This window comes from Manacus candei, unplaced genomic scaffold (assembly GCF_025592945.1).
Source record: "Manacus candei isolate 608988 ecotype Guabito, Panama unplaced genomic scaffold, ASM2559294v1 h1tg000067l, whole genome shotgun sequence".
Taxonomy (NCBI): domain Eukaryota; kingdom Metazoa; phylum Chordata; class Aves; order Passeriformes; family Pipridae; genus Manacus; species Manacus candei.
This window is the reverse complement of record NW_026138115.1, coordinates 10,655,509-10,675,762: the sequence shown is the minus strand read 5'-3', so window position 1 is coordinate 10,675,762 and position 20,254 is coordinate 10,655,509. Positions and strand designations below refer to the sequence as shown.

General features: G+C 51.2%; 1 protein-coding gene across 1 annotated transcript; it reads left to right on the top strand.

The window, feature by feature from the left end:
• Window positions 1–808: 808 nt before the first annotated feature.
• Window positions 809–20,254, top strand: JDP2 (Jun dimerization protein 2). The gene is made up of 4 exons (XM_051806415.1): window positions 809–1,034; window positions 11,780–12,003; window positions 16,614–16,718; window positions 17,503–20,254. The coding sequence occupies exons 2-4, from the start codon at window positions 11,803–11,805 to the stop codon at window positions 17,686–17,688; spliced, it is 492 nt and encodes a 163-aa protein (XP_051662375.1). The 5' UTR covers window positions 809–1,034; window positions 11,780–11,802; the 3' UTR covers window positions 17,689–20,254.

Sequence of the window (20,254 nt, the reverse complement as noted above, 5' to 3'; positions counted from 1 at the left end):
TTAAACCCCTCTGCTTCCTCCTGGCGACTCTCCATGCCAGTCTGGTGGAGCTGGCGTTCAGTCGTTGACCCTTGTATGAGGGAGATGGCATTGGGTGGGGTGTGAGCAGGCCAGACTGGGCTAGGATGGCATGAGAAGTATCTTGCCTCCCACACAACAGGGTGATCCTGCAGCCCTCCCTGCCCCTGTGCCTTTGCTGCCCTGGGCGAGGTGGGCTTGCTGCTGGGGATGCTTGTTGCCCTGGATACTCTCTCTGGTCTTTGCCTCTTTTTTCCCAGGCGCAGGACTGAGAAGCGGGGGCTCCGCACAGAGCGGGCTGGCTCGGGCACGGCTGTGGCGGCACCGGGTCCTGGCGTGCGCAGGGGGCGGGTGAGGCGCGGGGCGGAAAGTGTGGAGGGGCGCGAATAGGAGCGGGGGCAAGGCGCGCACCCTGTCGGGAGGTGCGAGGTGCCGAGGCGCCGTGGTGCGGAGGGGTCCAGGGGTGCCGGAGCATGCTGGAGATACCGCCTGCAGGGGCACTGGGGTGCCAAGGAGTGGCGGGTGCAGAGTCCCAGGGTGCAGGATGCGGAGATGCCGGGCCGCGAGGTGCGGGACGCCGCGCCACGGGGTGCAGGGTGCGGGATGCCGAGGTACGGGATGTCGAGGTGTCCCGGCTGGTCCCACCCCTGCGCGGCGCTCCCCGCCCCGCGGCCCCGCTCCCCCGCCCTCCCTGACGTGTGGCGCTGGCAACCCGGCCGGTTCCGCATTCCCGACCCCTCCCCGCAGCCCAGGGGCCGCTATATAACCGGGGCTGATGCAACCCACCCCGCCGCCTGCCACAGCCTGCGGGAGGCGCGCACCGGGGCGGTGGGGGGCGGTGGCGGCGGGCCAAGGCGCCCCGGCGGCTGCCGGCACCGACATCGGCACCGGCACCCGGGGGTCGGGGCAGCGCCGCGCAGCCGGGCGGCGGAGGCGGCGGGGCTGAGACCGCAGCCCGCGCCCGGCCCCTGCGGCCGGGCCCCGCGGGCACCCCGGCAGCCCGGTCCCCCTGCACGGTGGGTGTGAGCGCGGGCGGGGGGCTCGCCGGGCGGGCCGGGATTGCGGCAGGGGGCGGGCGGCGACGCGGGGCTCCGCGGGGGTGGCGGACAGCGGCGACGGGGGCTGGGGCGGAGGGCACCCGCAGGAGCATCCCGGCATCTCGCGGCGGCGGGCAGGGTTCTGCCCTCCGGGCAGTCGGGTGCACCGCGGAGGTGCGCGGAGACCCTCCGCGGGGGTGCGCAGAGCCGCATGGGCGGCTCAGAGCAGCGCTGCTGCCCCCGCACTGATCAGCTGCGGGGCGGCCTCTCCCCGCTTTCGGGCGCCCGCCTCGCCTCCGCTTCACCTGCCGGCCGGGCGCGCAGGTGAGGGGCGCGGACTCCCCGCGGCCGGCGGTCCGTGCCGGGGAGGCGGGCTGTCGCTGAGCCGTGCCCCCAGCCCGCGGGGCCCCGGGAAGGAAAGGGGCCCTGGAGATGCCCCCACCGCGCGGTCCCAAGTCCGCTTTAGCAGTCAGGCATGGAGTTGAATGGAAGTTGCATTCTTTTGCACGGTCTGCTCCAGGAGGCGCTTTTCTTTTTCCATGGAAGGGAAATAGGTTTGAGAGCAAATTGGGGGAAAGGGAGAAATACCAAGGGAGCAAGAGCTACATTATGTTTCCATTTTCCTTTAATGAAGGCCCTGTGGAGGTGTATTTGAAAACACAGGGTCTCCTATGCCTTCAAGGAGGGTGAGAACACTCTGCTGGCTGGTTCCAGGGCCATATGCAGTGTATGGTGGCCAATGAAACGGGGCCTGGCTCGTTCTCTTGCTTGTCTTGGCAGCCTGCTCCATGGCTTGCATTACCAGCCCTGGAACACAACCACTGCCAAACTGTGAGTGTGTGTGTGTGTTTGGACTCCAAGAGCTCAGCAGAAACAAATGCTTCTGCAGCTCAGACCAGGATTTTTTAGCTAGTTTTGAGGAAAATTTGCATGAAAAACTCTATCTGGAGGCTCTTGCCAGAGTCTGTACTGGGAATTTGTTGGTGAATGCTTGTGTGGGGGCATCTGGGAATGCCAGTCTTGATTCTTAGTATGACTCCTAGTGATTTAAAAAAGCAAAAACCTACCCATCTGGGGGCTGAGTGTGTGGGTGCAGGAGCTGCTATCCATACTATCCCTGTGTCATGCAGCAATTGGTTGTTCCTGGGGTCTGGGGGATGAACAAAATCTGCCAAGTTAGTGTGCAGGTTGCTGCTTCTGTCTCCTCGGAGAGACACCTATGGATGCTTTTCCTGCATCTTCACAGTTTAGCATTTCCTTCCTTACAGAATGCAAAGGTCTTTGTGCTCTATTCCTTGCCAAGGAAGAGTAAATACTCCCTCACACCTCGTCTCCTCCTGCCCTCTCCTCCAACTAGGCTGCTCAAGCACAGGCAGCGCTGAGCGTCTGCTCTGTGGTCACCTTCCCTGTGCTAGTGTTTGCTACTTCAGCTGCATTGCCTGGGCCAGGTACTTGGCAGCATGCAGTGTCTTGAGTGTGAAGCTGTTAAGAGGCTCTTTTCACTGCAGTGGGCTTTTTGTGGTGGGCCTGGCCCCAACAGCAAAGGGGGCAGAGCCACGGTGAGCGGCATGGACTCCTTGCCAGCACACATGTGTCCTGCAGTACCAGTGCAGCATGGAGGGGGCACAGCAAACCTGATGCCATCTGTTTTTAGTTGCATTTCTCAGTTGCTTGGACTGTCCAAAGTATCACTCCAAACATCACAGGCTATTTTAACATGCAGCCAGGGAGCTGAAGGTCCATACTGGCCTCTCAGCTGAGCAGGGCTGTTGCAAACTAGCCAGAGCTGGTCTTTATATGGATTAGAGGTCTTTGTGAATGACCTTAGCATTCAGGGCATAATTCTGAAGAGTTTTTAGGGGGTGGCCTTTCATCTCTGATGCCATCCTTGTCCCCTGGGGCAGAGCTTTGTGCTAGAGTGGGGTTGTCTTCTTGAAGCAGATTCTAGCCCTGACCACATGTGGTTATGGGAGATCCTGAGGAATTTCAACAAGTCAATTGTTAACCTCAATGTCTGAGCTGCAGCCTTTCTCAGACCAGGATATTCCTTCCTCCTCGAAGCCCTTTGACCTGTTTCAAGTAGAAATAGGATAGCTTTTACCTTTCTGCTCCATACTGCCATCATATGGTGGTGCAACCCCAAAATAATTAATTGCAATCTCAATTGATTAAGATAATGTGATAATCAATGGCAATTTTTTTTCAGTTATTGCAATAGAGGAGCCTTGCTATGGTAGGTGCTGTACACAACCCTGCTGTCACAGGTTGCTTGCAAGTCAATTGCTGCATTGCAGTGGTTGGAGCAGCAAAACTAGAGCTTTTTACTACCCTGTGAAGATATGGAGGAAAATGCTCAGGGAGAAAGAAGGACTGTGAGTTGACTGCTTTGCTAGTGGCAAAAGAGGGTTATTCTAAAGTTGAGGACTGGAGAACCACCACCCCCCTTCCTCATAAAAAGAGTAAGAAGGTAAAGCATTAGACAGGCGGGTGTGGGGGCCTAATGGTGGTACTCAGTTGAATGGGGGACTGCAAAACAGCATTTCTGCCAAAGAGAGGCTGTCTGCTCTGGGCTGCCCCATGTGCACAGTGTAGGGAGCTGTGAGCTTTCCTAATGGAGGAGAGGAGGAAGGGCAGCAAGGCTCTCTGCATTCCTGTTTTTAGAAAGCTTTTCATAGCTTTCTGTCTGTGAATGACTTGGATGTTCCTCCTGCCAGCTAGATGTGCAGGACCGAGCCAGAATGTTCCCACTCATGAAATGGGTTTAGAATTCCAACTCCTAAGGTACAGTTCTTCACAGCTCCTTCCTCTCTTTAGCATTGTGGCCCCCCACTCCACTCTGTGAACTGGGAGGTGGGATGTTGCATAAGCAGGTGTTCACAAACACTGCAACTCTTCTCCCACCACATGAGGTTGCCTGTGGGAGGAAGGGAACAGCAAGGGTGGCAGCCAGAGGTGTCTATGGGAAGGGCAGAGATGCATCTTTGGTCCTGCAAATCCAGAACCTGGGTTGTAGGAGCTATCTCTCCCTCTTGGAATGGAAGTGGAGTGTGGAGATAGTGAGGTACCTACGGTGTCTGGCCTACTGAGGCGGTGTGCTCCACCTTGGTCCGCTTGGTAGGCTGTGCAATGATCGTGCCTTTAACTGGCCTTTAAATAAAGGGCAATTTCCCCGATGGCATTAAACAGTAATGTCAGATCCTTGGTAAAGAGAGAGCATGCACATTTTTATCCCAGCAGGTGTCACTACAGCTCTTCAGTATGCTACAGGTGGTGGGTTCCTTTGCATCAACTGGTTCAGCAAATGAATGAATGAATACACAGTGGCTGTTGGTAAAGTTCATGTTTACCAGCACTACTGCATGGGTATCTAAAAAGACTGGCTACCCCAAAGGGCTTGTCTGCTGCTGTGTTCTGATAGTTGGCAAATAACTGACATTGAGCAATATGCCCCTTGGCACTGGCCCTTCAGGTTACTGCTTTTAACAGTGCAGTCCAGAAGAAGCTAGACAGGAGAGAGATGACCTGTTGTAAAGTGCTGCTCAAAACTAGATGCATCTAAAGCAGATAGCAGTTGTGTGGGAATGGGAGAGTATCACATTTTAGACAACAGAGGAAAGCCATAATTGCATAGCAAGGTACTTGTGGCACTGTGAGTACGGAGTCTTTCTTCCTTCAACATGGTCATGCTTAACTTGGTGCTCACTGGGACCTAAACCTTGAGATGGAAGAAGGTCTGTAGGCTACAGTGATGCTCAACACCTTGCAGTCTCCTCAGACAGAAGAGTCCAGATGGAAAAAAGCAAGTGGCTCAGTGATTCAGAGAAGGAGTTGTAGCCAACTGCCCTGTCTTTGTTTAGGAAGTTACATTGTTGGGGCATGAGAAGTTGGGTATGTCAGGAAAGGGCTTTTGTATAAATCATCCTTCTGCTAACAGGAGGAACTAGAAAGATCAATGTATCACACACAGGTTGAGTTAATTTGATAGCCAAGAGCTAAAAAAAAGTTTAAAAATGGCAATAAAGCTGTAGTAGAATCTAAGGAACCAGAAGTTGCTTCTCGTGGATGGTAGCACTGCGTCTGATCTCCACTGCAGAATTGTTGTTGCCTATTGGTCAGGAGCATATGAAAGGCCAGTTGCTGTGGCTTAAATGCTCCAAGAAGGTACATACAAAAGGTGATAGTATGTTAGGTGCTAACACACTGATGAAGAGATCAAAGATTCCTTGTATGGTGACTTGCAGACTTTGGCAGTGCTCTGATGTGTGGCAGCTGAAAAGTAATAGTAGGCACCCAGGTCGAGCCTGGAGTGAGAGAATAGCAGGCAAGCATGGCCTTCGTTCTGCAGGCAGCACAGAGGAGGGCTAGTAGGACAGACTGTGCCTTAGAGCAGTGCTGAAGATGGGGAAAAGAGAAACATGCTGGTATATACAGAATGTCAGAATCTACTGGCTGGCAATATTAGGTGCTAGAATGGCTCTCTGAGCATCAGAAGGGTACTTGGATCAACCACTGCAGATGTCAGCTTATGTTGTAAGAAACTGCGATTATATTATAGACAGCAAAATTGAAAATAAATTTGCAAATAGCCCTCACTCTTGCCAAGGAAACTGACACCAGAGATAACTCAGTAATGGCAGTTTAAATTGAAATGTGGCTGTCAGAGCCTGCTATTGGATGTCATAGTCCTCCTTACAGGATGATGATGTTGATGCAACAGTAGCACCTGCATTGGATTTGTACAGAAACAAACAGCACCTCTGGATAAGTGAGGATGCATAGGATAGTCGTGGGAGAACAGTGGATACAAACTGAGGCAGTCTCTGCACAAGGAAATGAACGTAGGATTTCAACACAGGTAGGCACTCCTGTGCCAGTTTTAGTCTGTGGGTAAGAATAGCAGTGAGGAGGTGGCAGGAGGGGTGTGAATACAGACTAGCAACCAGAGTACAAGCCCCCAGGGATACTGGGTTACGTGAATTATGCCTACGCATGTTAGATTTATGCTGTAACTGCTGTGCAAACATCAGCTTCTTTAAAAAAAGAAAAACAAACCAAAAACCAAACGAAGAGTCCCCTGAAAAAGCAGCAACAAAATCAGTATGGGAAGAAAAAAAAAAAACAACACAAAAAAGCACCCAAGCATATGAAGATTAGAACTGCAGGAGAAAGAATAGGAGGGCATATGGGGACAGTGTCACTGAGGAAGCTGAGCAACTGTATGGGACAGTACCAACTTCATAAAGCTTCTTCCCTGTAAGTCGTGGGCTCCAGAAGATAAGACTCCAGCAATAGGAGAAAAACTAAGTAATGTGTGCTGCTTTTAAGAAATATTAAATCAGTCAGTGTCACAGACTGCTGACCATAAGGACAAAATTGGGGGACAAAGCACAGAAACAGTTGTCACTGGTAGGAAAGATGCAGCAAAACCAAGGTGAACAAAGGAAGCTGTATTGTTGTCAGCTCTTTGGGGATGAGACTGCTGATAAAATGACTGAGTTGACTGAGAACACAAGAAGAACAGTGCCAAAGCAAGGATGCAAAAGTTACTGCATTAGTTAGGAGGGTTTACAGACATTTCGGCAAGAGGTCAAGTCTTGCGTTACAGCATTTTAACCAGAACAAAGAGAGTGTGGAGTCCAAGCTGAGGATATACAAACTGAATTTTGACCCATGAACTCAAGTGTTGACCAGATTTTTGCTGCAAAGATAGTTGCTGAAGAGAGCATTGAATAAGATAAGATGCTCATCATTAAACTGAAGTTTTAAGAAAGGCTTCTCTGTCTCTTAATTCACTCTGGAGCATCTTGATGAATAGTATTGGAACAGAAGGCATAGCTACGGTGAATGTAAACTTAAGCAGCTGGTGTCATGCAGATCCCAGGGTCGTATGTAAGACTGCACATTCTCTTTCCCCTTGCTGTTTTGCTGTTGGCTTCATTATGTGAAAAAGCATAGCTGATACAATGCAAGAATTGTGTGGTTCAGCTGTAGGACAGCAGAAAACTAGGTTTTGCTGGAGACATGACACTTCCAAGCTCATGTAAGGAGACATTGAAAGACTGCCTGGCACTGAGGAAAAAAGGCTGTATTATGAGTCAGTTCTGAACAGAAAAAATCTAATAAGAATCCTATCTAAAGCACTGTGTTAGAAAGTGAAGGAATACAGAGGTGAGTTGGTTCATGTGCCTTAGAAATAACAAACACTGCAAGGGAATATCTAGAAAGGAATTATGAATTGGCAAGGCACCAGCCGTATTCACCCCATCCAGCAAGATGTGTTATTGAAAAACTGCAATTTAAAGGTTAAACTCAGATCTCGAACTTCAAAGTTTTTTCTGCCCTACCAGGTGAATGTGGTAGAAATATGCTAGAGCTATAGGTAGACATGTCTGCCAGGGTAACGGCCTCAGGAAGAAGACCGAAGTATTAAAGAGAATTCCATGCCCTGGGGTTCTTCTTACCTCTAGTACTAACCAGAAAAAAATGTGAAAGTATCTGGGACTTAGGATGGAAAAAAAAAGCTGTGCTTACATGAGAAAGAGGAGTGGAACAAGAGAGTCCCTCCAATCAGCAGGAAGTGACAATGCCTGGGGCTGAGGGCCATCAAGAACTGGGCAGGATGATGTTACTGCACCCCTGCTCTGCAGAGAGGGATGACATCTCTTTTCCTTGTCCGTGGTTATAGCCCTGCTGGGAATGGTGTTACATTTCTCTCCAAGCACTTGTCTCTTGGGAGTTCTCAATGTGCTTCTGAGCTTCTTGACCCCTGAGCAAGGTCTTGTTTGTAGAAGTCACTTTTTCCCCTTTCCACCTAGTTCTCAGCTCATCTTAATATGTTCTTCCAGGTGACTTCTGGCACTTTTGTTTGATCAGCTTTAGATTTAGTTTACACTGATGCAGGTATAATGTGGGCTTTAGCAGTGCAGTCCCTGGATCCAGGATACATTTTTAGAGCATACTGGATATTGGGCCAGCTCCTTCACTCTGACCTGTGCCATATGTTACACTGGTACAGAGGCTCTTTCAAGGCATATTAAGCTACCAGATCAAAGATGTAAAAGGAAAAGATGTGCCAGAGAAAACTGTTTCCTCAAATAGCCAGTTGTCCCCAGGGAGCTGCCCCAGGCTCAGGAGTGCAGGGGGGAGGATACTCAGTGGCCAGATTGTGCCACAGTCTGGAAAACAGATTTCTCCTTGCTCTTTTTTTCATAAATTGCAGTGACTCTGCATTCAGTCTGGCTGAGGACCTGTACTGTCCAGCCTGGGTGCTGTCAGCTGCATGTTGTGATGACAGTGAAGCACAGCATTGCCAGCCCATCAAAGGAGGTGATTGTCTTGCTCTACTCTGCACTGGTGCAGCTTCACCTTGAGTCCTGTGTGCAGTTTTGAGCCCTACAATATCAAAAAGACATAAAGCTATTAGAGAGCATCCAAAGGAGGGCCAAAAGGATGGTAAAGGGCCTTGAGGGTAAGCCTTATGAGGAGCAGCTGAGGTCAGTTGGTTTGTTCAGCCTGGAGAAGAGGAGACAGGGGAGATCCCATTGCAGTCTACAACTTCCTCACAAGGGGAAGCAGAGGGGCAGACGCTGATCTCTTTACTCTTGTGACCAGTGACAGGACTCTAGGAAATGGCATGAAGCTGAGGTTTAAGTTAGATATTAGGAAAAGGTTCTTCACTCAGAGGGTGGGTTGGTACTGGAACAGGCTTCCCAGGAAAGTGGTCACAGCACCAAGCCTGCCAGAGTTCAAGAAGTGTTTGGACAATGCTCTTGGGCACATGGTCTGACTCTTGGATTGTCCTGTGCAGGGCCAGGAGTTGGACTCTATGATCCTGATGGGTACCTTCCAACTCAGCGTATTCTGTGAATAAATTAAAACTAGATCCCCCAAGTCCAGAGTGGATTTCATTATCCAGTGCTGGGCTCAAGTCAATTCCAGCCTGAAGCCTGTGAAAGGGTGGGTCAAGGCCCCAAATCAGTTTGTTCCATGGCAGCTCACATGGTATTTGCAGGATAGAGACTTCAGATGGTTTTTTTAATTTAATTTTATTTTTTAAATTTTTGCTTAAACTCAAGGTGTTCAAACTGTGATGGACATCTGTGGGATTGCTGGTGAGGGTCGTGCAGCAGCTGGCCCAGGGTGTGTTGCTATTGGCAGGTGTCTTCCTCAGTGCCACAGCATATTGCCTTGGTGGCAGCATCTGAGAAATGGCTAGATCTGCAGTGTGTGCAGCTATCCCAAAATGGTAGACTTAATTTAATGCCACAACAGCTGTGTCCTGTGGCAATGTGTCCTGGGAAGAGCCTCTGGGGTCACTTCCCCTTTGCCATGCCACCTCAGTGACCTAGTGCTTTTCTGCTGGAGAGGGGCAGTCTCTGAGGAACACGGTAGGGATTCAGGTACAATAACTTGCATTTTTCCGTCTGGAGGGCAGCCTAAGGGTATGATGGTGCTGGTGTCTGGACAGATGAAGCATCTTAGTCATGTGTAGGCCTGAAAGGAAGGGGGAGGGAGGTAGCGTGCAGCTTCAGAGCCCTGCTGCATCGGCATCTCCAGACAGCGTACAAGGCAACTACTGCTGATGTGGAATTACAACTGGTTTAGAAATCACTATGGAAGGCAAATACTTTGGATCAGTTTAGGTCCTTACAATCTCAAGGAATTGACCTATAGTCTTTTCTGAGGTCAAGTATCATTACCAAATATTTTTCTCTTTCTTTTCTGTCACCAAATGGGCAGAGTCCATTTCATCAAGTAGAATCATTTCACTTCAGAAGTTACTTGTCTCTCTTTCCTGTCTTCTCCCTTTCATGCTTTAATGATCTTGTGCAGATCACAGTCCCTGGGCCCAGCTTCCTCTCCCCACAGCAGGGCTCCTGGCACTGCTGAATGCTGGCTTGCTCTCCCCTTTCTGGTCTCCTAAAGGGTGACTGGAGCAGAGGGCTTGATTCCTGCTTACCACTTCATAATCTCTATCTTGCTGCATTTGCTTTTCCATGCTCTTTCTCAAGTCCTGTTGGTCACAGCTGAGCAAATTCTGCCAGGGGATGTCTCGTGCTGACACCTGGACCTCTCTGGTGGCAGGTTAGACTGTATGACAGCTCACAGCTCGTTGAGGCTTGTGCACACTCTGCTGCAAATCCTCCTGTCTGTACAGGAGCTTGCATTAGCCTCTCTGCCCTTGACTAACATGTATGCTTCTTTCCCTTCTGCTGCTTATCTCCTGTTCCTTCACACTAACAAATATGTTATATAATCTCCGAGGTAAAGAGATGTGTCAGTGCCAAGAAATCCTTAACTTCTCTGTTTGTTATGATTAACCCTCTTCAGCCTGCTCCCACTGACCCCACTTGAGCAGGGGGGCTGGACCAGGTGATCTCCAGAAGTTGCACCCAACCTCAACTGTTCTGTGACTCTGTGACCCAGCAGTCCTGTGTCACACGCAGCTTTATTCAAGTTTTCATTCTGGTACTGACATAGATTTGTCACCCCAGGATGGCAAGTGCTGAGCAACTGTGGCAGCTGGCTTGGCAAAGTGTGTGTGTGTCTCTGCTTAGCACAACTATACTGCCTGGACCAAAAGTCTGTATCACCTCTAACCTAGTCTCTCAGCAGCTGAGAGTGGATGCTTCGGAAAGAGCAGGGCAAGTACATGCACCTCCTCATTCTGGCAGTTGGTGCTATGAGAGCTTCCATGAGTTTCCCCAGCTATTCCTTGAATCCTGCCTTGTGACTAGCTCTTGTGATTTCAGGAAGCTGCACAGTGGTTGGGTTTGCTCCTTTAGCCTGCTTATCTCTCCTGACATTGCTAGTCCTCATCCCAGCTGTGTCAGTGCCTCCTGCACTGGGGCAGGATGGGGTGGATGTCTGGAGGCTCCTGTAGTGTGCTGGGACTGGTCTGACTGGGCAGAGCAAGGAGAGCAGTGCACACACACTGGGACATGTTGAGTTGAGGAAGGGTGGGAAATGGTTGCTGTGCAGACAGAAGTTGACTCCTTGCGTTGTAAATAGGTGACTTGTAGGTATCCCAGGCCAGTTACACAGCAGGGATGTACTTGTGCTGCAGCCAATAACCATCTGCTCCCTTTGCTTTTGGACTGATGTAACAGCTCCAGCTCTGGGAGCTTCCCATTTTAGGTATAGTTTTATTTCTTTTTCTCTTTGCTACTTGTTCTTCATATTTCTTGATAACTTCCTTTCTTCTGCCCATAAGTGACTTGCCAAAGTTTGTCCTGATCCTATTCTCACTTACACTGCAACTTTTTGTTTTTCTTTTGTGACAGAAGAAGTCTTTTCACCTTGCTCCATTTCCCCTCCAGCCTTTGCTTCCTCACATCTGTGCTGGGAGATGTTTGTACAGTGGCAGATTTTTATCTTGCAGTTTTATCTGTGGTCTTTCTGTGCTGTGTCCCAGCCCTGACCAGATGTGCCAAAACCAGTAGTCCGTGGGATCATTACTGTCACTGCAGCCAGCTCCTGTTCTTCTGGTGCTTTGTCTCTTCCCTTCCTGATCTATATCCTAGTAGCCTATTCTTCCAAGCAGGATTAATATATTTTGGTTTCTGTCATGCAGGTTTTGCTTAGTCTCTGCCTTTGCCATCCCTGGGGAAGGATGTCTCCCTTCCCTGGTTCTCACTCCATTAGGTGATGGGACTGTAGAATGAATTTGTCTTGTGCTGTGTCATGAGGCTGGGTTGTAATGAGATGTCTCACTCTCCCTCCAGCCTACGAAGCTGTTTCCCCTGCTATGATGCCAGGGCAGATCCCCGACCCGTCCCTGACGGCTGGCGCGCTGCCTGGGCTCGGCCCTTTGACAGGACTGCCTGGCACAGCCCTGACTGCCGAGGAGCTGAAGTGCGCCGACATCCGCAACATCGGGGCCATGATCTCGCCGCTCCACTTCCTGGAGGTGAAGCTTGGGAAGAGACCCCAACCTGTGAAAAGTGAGGTGAGTCTTGGGGGGGGCTGCTGGCTGCCGGTCACCTTGCAGGGTCGTTGTCTGCACCTGACTGGGTTTCCCTCCTGCCTGTGCTTTTCTGTCCTGCCAGGTTGGCCAGCAGTGTGTTTTATAAGCATGTCACGCTGCCTGTTTGATGTGCATGCATGTTGGTAGCTGCTCTCATAGCTGCCTCTTCCAGCTGCCTGAATTTTTGTCCCTGCAGCACTGGCTGGCAGTGGTGGCCTCATTGTCCCAGACCTGACTAGTCCCCTGCAGCCATTGGCAGCTGGCTGAACTCAAACCCTGCCTGTGGAGTGGGGTCTGGTGCAGCCATCATGTCCCTAGGTTGGGGCATGCACCCAAAGGAGGAGTCTCACAAACTGTCACCTGTGCCAACCAAGGCCTTGGTGCTTCTGGCATTGCTGTTGCCTCTCCAGTGGGGATGACATGCACGGGCAAGTGGTGCAAAGTGGCAGCAGTGACTCAGCCTGTGCTGTGGGGGCTGTCCCTGCCCCCCCTGCTTGGGGTGGGCCCTTGCTTCACCTTGAGTCTCCTAGCATGGGGAAGGTGGGTGATGTCTGCTTGGTACCGCAGGCTGGCACATCAGAACTAGGCTGAAGGGACTAGGGAGACACTTGCACAGCGTTTTCCTTGCATGGTTGTCCTATGTATTGGTTCTCCAGTCTTTGACTCTGGCTGTACAGGTGGTGAGTGTTTGCACCTCCCACTGCCTGCAGATGGAGCTGGAAACCCACCAGTTCAGAGGTCCCACGTTGGTGAGGATGGTGGGTGTTCTCAGAAGGTCCGATAAACAGCCCTTCTGAACAGTGCATTTTGCTTGTATGTGAGGTTACTTTGGATGATGCCGTGTGAGGATGGGGTGATGTGTGTTCTCTGGAGACAGGAGCAAGGAAGTGCTAGATGATGTGAAAAGCTGCCTATGATGAGCTGTGAGCTGAAGGGGGTAAAACAGCAGTTCCAGGGAGCAACCCACTCTTCAGATGGTGCTGACACTTAATTTAGCCCAACTCTTTTGGCAGAAGAGCAGTAGCCAGGCCAACCTGTGGGGAGGGTCCCTGTTCTTCCCCCTTAGCCCCTTGATGTGGACTCCTGCAGGGAGGGCGGGTACGATGAAGTCCATCTGATCACCTTGCATAGGAGCTGTGTGCCCAAGGGAGTGTCCAGTCAGCTTGTGCAGCCTGGAGATCACCTGAGGAAGGACTGGGCAGCTCTGCAATGGAAGGAGCTGGGCTAGGGTGCCATGAGAGGACGTTGTAAGGGCTTGGGGGATGGTAGTGGCTTTGGTCCCTCCATGGACAAAGCAGTCATGGATTTGCAGCTGAAGCCAAATTCTCTTGCAAGCTCTTGGCCTGGGTATCCTACAGCAAATGGGCCTGTAATGCCCATCTTGCTTCATGGGTTGGGGAAGAAAGAAGCAGTCTGTGGCTATGCTGTTTTCCTGGGCCCAGCTCCTTTCCTGGGGCATCTCAGGCACCTCTGAGCTGGCCCTGCAACAGCTGCTTTTGCTTTTTGTGGGCATGGGTATGTGATCTCACTGGTATCTGCTTAACAGGGACAGGGCAGTTCTGCCCCACAGTAGGTACTGAAAGTGCTGAGTGTCCTCTGAGCCAGTTTCTTGAGACACCATGTGGAGGAAAGATAAGAGGAAATCCACTGACAGCCCCTGCATGACAGCCTTCCCTGCAGCTGGTTCCTCCCCTGCATGACCTGTGAATCTGAGGAGTTGAAGACAGCAAATGGAGCTGCCCTTGGCAAGGCTTTGCAGCAAAAGCCTGAGGGAGATGAAGCAGTAGCTGCTTATCCCATGAGTAGCCAAGAAGCTGCCCACACATAATTTTGCAATGCAGCAAAAAGTAGCCTGCAGCTACTTTCCTAATGCAGGGAGCCGGAGCCCATGAGCACTGGGTACAGGCATGCCATGCTTTGTGTGGTGCCTGGGAGGGTAGACTGCTCCCTGTGAGCTTGGGCACAGGCAGCTCTCTCTGCTCTGCTGGGGGCACCAGCATCTCCTGGCATTGGGGTGTTTGTGCCTCGGAGTGCACACAAAACCCACCTGGTGGGTATTGGGTGCTGGCTTCCCCACAGGGTGATGGACAGCCTCACTGGACAAGCTGCTCTCTTCTTGGGGTAGCTGTAGACAGCTGCTGCTGGGCTCTTCCACTACTGCAACCTGCCTAGGGTGCTCCCTCTGGGGCAGAGCCCTGCCTCTCAGGCGGATGATCACCTCGGTCTCTGAGGCTGCTGACTGAAGCAATTCAGGAGGCATCCCCACACCTCCCACAGGGATCCCCTGGAGATCAACTGCTGAGACATAACATTTGGTGATATACCATCACTGGCCCTTGTGCCTCTGAGTAAAGTCCTAACCCCCAGCACCAGGGCCATGTCACCTTTCTGAACTGAAATCAAGCAGAAGCAGACAGGAGGAAACCTGTTTTCTTGAAGAAGAGAGTTTCTCTGCCCTGAGAAGTTGTGAATTCCCCATCCCTGGAAGTGTTCAAGACCAGGCTGGGTGGGGCTTTCAGCAACCTGCTCTACTGGAAGGTGTCCCTGCCCATGGCAGGGGGGTTGGAATGAGGTGATATTTATGGTCCCTCCCAACCCAAACCTTCATGGTTCTATGAAGTTACAGGAGCTGTGGTCAAAAAGCAGAGCCAAGAGTTCAAGCAGCCGCTATCTGTGCTGAGCCAACTTCCTTGAGCATCTGCACTCCATCTTAAGGACACACCACTCACAGCTGGGCCCTCTGCAGGGTGGAGGGAAGCTGAAGGGGACAGGGACAGTCACTTATTCTGTGATTCTTGTTGAATGGAGCAATGAGGCATGGAAATATGTCAGGCAGTTCCCAGGGCTTGTGCAGTTGCTGTTTGGTCTTCCAGTTGCTGTTACAACCCAAGATGTACTTTTCAGCAAAGTCTGGGGGTGCTTCTTGAGCTTTGCAGCTGTGAGCACGTGTTCCTTCTCTGCACCCTCCCAATAATCCTTGAACTAAAAGGCCAAGAAGCTGTCTTAGGGGGAGATGAGTGGTTGTTAAATGTGCAGAGGGGGATCATGGCTACCCTGATATCCACCTCCTCTTAAACTCTGTGAGGAAGTTTTTTAAGAGCTGGCAGCAGAGCATGGAGTTAGAGCCCTTCTGATAATTTCTGCTGTCACCTGTCACATCTGTTATGTGGTTATAGTGTGAGCTATCCATTTCTGACTAGACTTGGGGTATCAGTGCAGTTCCCATCCTAGTTCTCCTAAGTGTGGTACATGGTGCCCTATGACACTGCCTTGGCAAAGGAATGGTGGCAGCCTGGCATTATGGAAGTCTGTGTATAGCTTGTGCTGACTTTGCTTAATATTTTAGCCCCAGCTAAAATAGCAACTTTGGTATAATGCTTGGGAAGTAAGGTAGAGAAGATACAAATCTATTTGTGCTATAAAACTTGGACATTGCCTTCTAAAGCATGCCACATGCTGTGTATCAGATATGCAGCTTACTTGAGGTACCCCTTCACCTTAACTTTGCTGAGTCCATGTTTCATTCAGTCCTTACACATCACACTGAGATGTTTTGCTTAGTGGGTTTTGGACTTGGTGAATGTTAGCACTGTGCGCAGTTTACTGTGGATGATGGAACCTGCAGTTTCATTACCAGCAGGAACTATTGGTGCACCTACATGTGGGTAGATCTGGCCATCAGGTATCAGTCAATAGGAGTGAGGTAGTTCAGTCTGACATCTCAAATTTGAGAGTCCCAGGCCAAATGTGGATGAAGGCACTGAGGACCTTTTGATCTCTATCCATGCTACGAAGTGTAACCTGGATGCTGACTTCACACAGCTTTCCAGCACTCAGATTTTTCTTGAAGAAGCTGGCTTGGGTTCTTGGATGTAAGCATGCCATAGGCTGCTTACACAGGCTTTGTAGCAAATATCCCTAAATACTTTGATTACAGGTTTCCAACCCATAGGGCTTATTGACCTGGTCTGTGTGGTTTGTGTCAGAGAGCACATAGCAAACAGTGCAGGCACTGCTGTGTCCTGCTTCTTTACAGGGGATGCAGGACCTGTTCCCACTTTACCATGGTTGCCCTGTGACTCAGCCAGCACCGAAGCTGCAGCAGACCAGTCCCAGGCATTGGAATGGGGGAAACAGTCAGGCCCAGCTGGCAGATCTTTCAGGTTTTTCTACCTCTTACCCTTGGCTGCTTGTGTGATGCTTTGAATGACTGTGCTCACAGAGCTGTGCCTATAGATGTCTGTGTGACAAACAGTGTTCATCTTTGTGGGAAGGGGCTCTGTTCTCCTTGTCTCTGCCCTTTCTCAGGCAGGGAGAAGCCCTGTGAAGGGTTATCTGTCCCCTGCCAGCCAGGCCCTCAGCTGTGGATGCCACACGGGTCTCCCTCTCTGTGTCCCCACAAAGTGGAGTTAGAGGCTGTAGCAGCAGCACACTTGGTTCCTGGTGAGGATTAGATCACGTCACTGGAGGCCAATGACATGGGTGGCTGCCATTTTGCCCTGCCACTGGTGGGGCTGCCAGATGCTTACCCCTACCTCCTGACCTAACCCACATCTGCTGGCTCTGACCTGGGCTTCTCTGTCTTGTTGCAGCTGGATGAGGAAGAGGAGAGGAGGAAAAGGCGCCGGGAGAAAAACAAAGTAGCAGCAGCACGATGTCGTAACAAGAAGAAGGAGAGGACGGAGTTCCTGCAGCGGGTGGGTGCCCCAGTCTGTCCCAGGGCACAGCAGGGACCTCCATAGGAAGGTGCTGCAGCTGTAGGCAACATTGCCTCCTGAACTGCCCCTCAGCCTCCCCTTGCTCCTGTGCCTCTTTCTGGGAAAATACAGGCCCCCACTTCTCATGAGGCTCTGAAGGTGGTGGCCATGTATATGCCAAGGCAGAGCTTACCTGTGGTGCCAGGGCTGGAGTAGGGCTCTGGGCTTGTGGTGGGGGAGGGATGATAGTGTTCCTGCCTCAGTGCTGGAGCAGGAGCACCTACATGAGCATGGCACAGGACGGGCTGGCACCGTGCTGGCCCCTTGCCTGAATTCCTGAAGATCTTCCTGTTCAGAGCCAGATGCCCACTCACCCCTGACTCCAAAGCAGAAAAATCGTCACAGCACCTTGCTGTTTTTCTGCAAAGAGTGGTGAAACATGGGCAAATGACACAGTGGGGGACAAGGAGTCATTTCACAAGGGCAGGTCCTTGCAGATGCGGGGGGTGAAAATTTAAACATAGGTTTGTTCCCAAGCACCCTTCCAGACCACAGAAAGCAGCCAGGCAGAGGTTTTGCTGTGGTGCAGCAGAGACCTGTTCCAGGCAGTGGCACTAGGTAGCACAAGGCAGCAGGGCTGGGGATGAACTGCCTGGAGCGACCTGGTGCCTTGGCAGGTCTTCAGTCCACTCCCATGCTGCAAGGGCTATTGGCCAAATTGTTTCTCCTCGTATCTCTTCCTGCTGGAGTAAAGTCACATGTGGTTGTGTTCCTGTCCTGCTAGGAGTCTGAGCGTCTAGAGCTCATGAATGCTGAACTGAAGGCCCAGATAGAAGAGCTGAAACAGGAGAGGCAGCAGCTGATCCTGATGCTAAACCGGCACCGTCCCACCTGCATCGTGCGGACAGACAGCATCAAGACTCCCGAGAGCGAAGCTAACCCGCTGCTGGAGCAGCTAGAGAAGAAGTGAAGGTGGCACTGGGCCAGGAGGAGGAGACAGTGGCACAGGGTGTTCCAGGGTCTCTAATGTATGTACTGTATGAAGAACTGTGCACCCAGACCTGGTGCGGACCCAGTGAGGACCCAGTGGGCTTCCTTGGGAACTATGGACCAAATATGGGGACAGAGAAGATCAGGAACCTGCCAACCATGTACTCTGAGGCTGAACCTGGGAGCAGGGCTAGTGGCACCAGTGAGGGCAACCTCCCTGTGATACCTCATCACAGCCCTCCAGCCTGCTCGCAGCCCTGGGGACCCACGATGCCACATGTCCTGCAAGGACCACACACCCCGTGGGTAGCAGGGGCGGCAGGCAGAGGAGTGGCAGCTGCACGGTGCCCACTAGCACCCTGCCCAGAGGCTGCTGCTGCTCCTGGAGCATGCTCCAGCAGGAAACCCAAACCCAAGAACCACAAACACTTGATGCAGCCCCGTCTGGTGGGCAGGCCTGTCGGGGCTTGGTGGCGCAGGCGCCCCTCACAAGCACACTCAGTATAATGTTTACAGCCCAGCTGTCCGTGTCGGCCGTGCTTTTGAATGCACATTTTTACACTTTTTTAAAGTATTTTTTACAAAGTTTTTATACAGCAATCTCTATAAGGATTTATATAATCACTAGACGTGATCCCATAGAAATGTATGTTATGATGGTCTGTTTGATACAAACACATATGCCGCAGTTATCTCCATTCTGTCACTTGTCTGGTAGCATCCAGCTCCTTTCCTGGCATGCTGGGAAGGGGGTCCAAGATGCCCTCTGCAGTGGTGTCGCTACCCTATCCATCCATGTATGTCCTTCATAATATTCAGTTCTGTATCTCTCAGTAAATGTTATGTTTGTGTATGCCGTCCTCCCGTACCTCTGTTTGGGTCAGGCCGCAGTGGGCTCTGGGAAGATCTCGGCACTGTGGCAGCATGTGCCAGGGCTGAACATACTGGGTGCATTCCTGGCTGAGTGGCATGGTAGAGCAGGTCCCAGAGGTGTTTCTTGTGATTGTTTTAGTACTTGTGGGCTGGGAGAATTCACCCTAGAGAAGCTGGGAGCCTTGGAGGCAGCTCTGACTGCTGTCAAGCAAGAAGTAGCTCAGTGCTGCACCAAAGAGGACAGGCAGGCATGGCTTGCCAGCTGGAAAGGCAGAGGGAGACCATCTCATCCTTACCTGGTCCTTCTTGTTTCAGTCCCAGTTACAGCAATTTGAACTCATTTCAGGGATGAGAAAGAGATGGGGGAGCTATCATGATGTCTTTGTGGTCGTGATCCCTTTGTGGATGGAGGTGTAGAATAGTTCCTTTGGGTCTCTGCCAGGTCCTAGCCTTGCCCCTAACTGACATGCTGGGAAAGCTCCTAAAATCTTGCCTTGGGCTTTGGCTGGTGCTGAACACAGGAGTGTGGAGGTTGAGAAGATAATCAGTCAGGTATGCTTCAGGTGCTAGAACTGAAAAATCAGCATCCCCATATGAATAACCAAGCCCTGACAGTATGGCTGTGTTCCTGACTCAAAGGTATGAAGGCAGTGGTCCGGACTGGGGCAGACCCCATCTTCACATATGTGCACCACTGAGGGCTCTCAGAGGAGCAATGGTGCACCCAGTCTTCTCCTAGTGTCCAACCCCTTTCCACTGTGGATGAGGCTACTTTGATGCAAACTGCAAGTGAAAAGAAACTTTCAGCATCTGATATAGATGCACACTCCAGCCAGGAGCACTGAAGCAGTTTGAGATGAGCTTGACCTAAAGGTGACAACAGCATGGGAGGAGGTCTTCCTTGAGCATGACTACTTCTCTAGTGAATGTTTCTCTCTCTGTAGCCTCCTCTTCTAATCCTTAACCTCTGGGGATATCTGACATTAGTCAGATTTTCTCTTCTTCATACTTCCTTCCTGGATTTCTCCTCCCATTCCATAACTTCTTCCTTTGAGACCTCACAAAATGCTGCCAGGTGCCTTATTTAGTGTGAAGCATGTTAGATCTGTTAGAGACAAGGTTTTTGCCCTAGGAGAACTTGTTGGCTGAGGTTCTCTAGAGGGATAAGCAAGGGCAGGACCTGAAACAAAGCTGGTGGAGAAAAACAGTGTCTGGCCTGGCTGCCACTGCCTACTGTGCAGCCCTTGAAGCTGGGCAGCTGTACATCTGCTGTTCCTTCTGCCCAGACCCTGGAGTAGGTGGCTCAGATGTGACCCATTCCTCAGCTGCTGTCAGGAGCCAATCTTCATACTTTGAAAAAATATGATACCTCTGTCTCTCATCAAGCTCTGCTGAAAGGACACAGAGCCCTTGCTGGGCCTGCATATCTCTTCAGGACTTTATTTCCCTCTGCAAAGTGTACATGGTAATGAATTTCCAGACTCCTGCAAGTATCACTTTCCTCTTTTGTGGTCAGCAGGTGCTCCCTGTGGAATATCAGATCCAGCTACAGGCATCTTGTACTTTTTGCTCACCTGGAGAGCTTGTCAGCTGTCACACACCTTCCAGAAGCAGTGGTAGTGCTGTGGAGACAGACAATGGCCCTTCTCTGGCAAATAGCCACACTGCAGTAA

What these genes read in the sequence shown, in the direction of transcription:
- JDP2 (XM_051806415.1), top strand. Translation starts at nt 11,803, where the DNA reads ATGATGCCAGGGCAGATCCCCGACCCGTCCCTGACGGCTGGCGCGCTG. An exon ending in CCCAACCTGTGAAAAGTGAG is followed by an intron (nt 12,004 to 16,613) that starts GTGAGTCTTGGG and finishes GTCTTGTTGCAG; the next exon opens with CTGGATGAGGAAGAGGAGAG. An exon ending in GGACGGAGTTCCTGCAGCGG is followed by an intron (nt 16,719 to 17,502) that starts GTGGGTGCCCCA and finishes CTGTCCTGCTAG; the next exon opens with GAGTCTGAGCGTCTAGAGCT.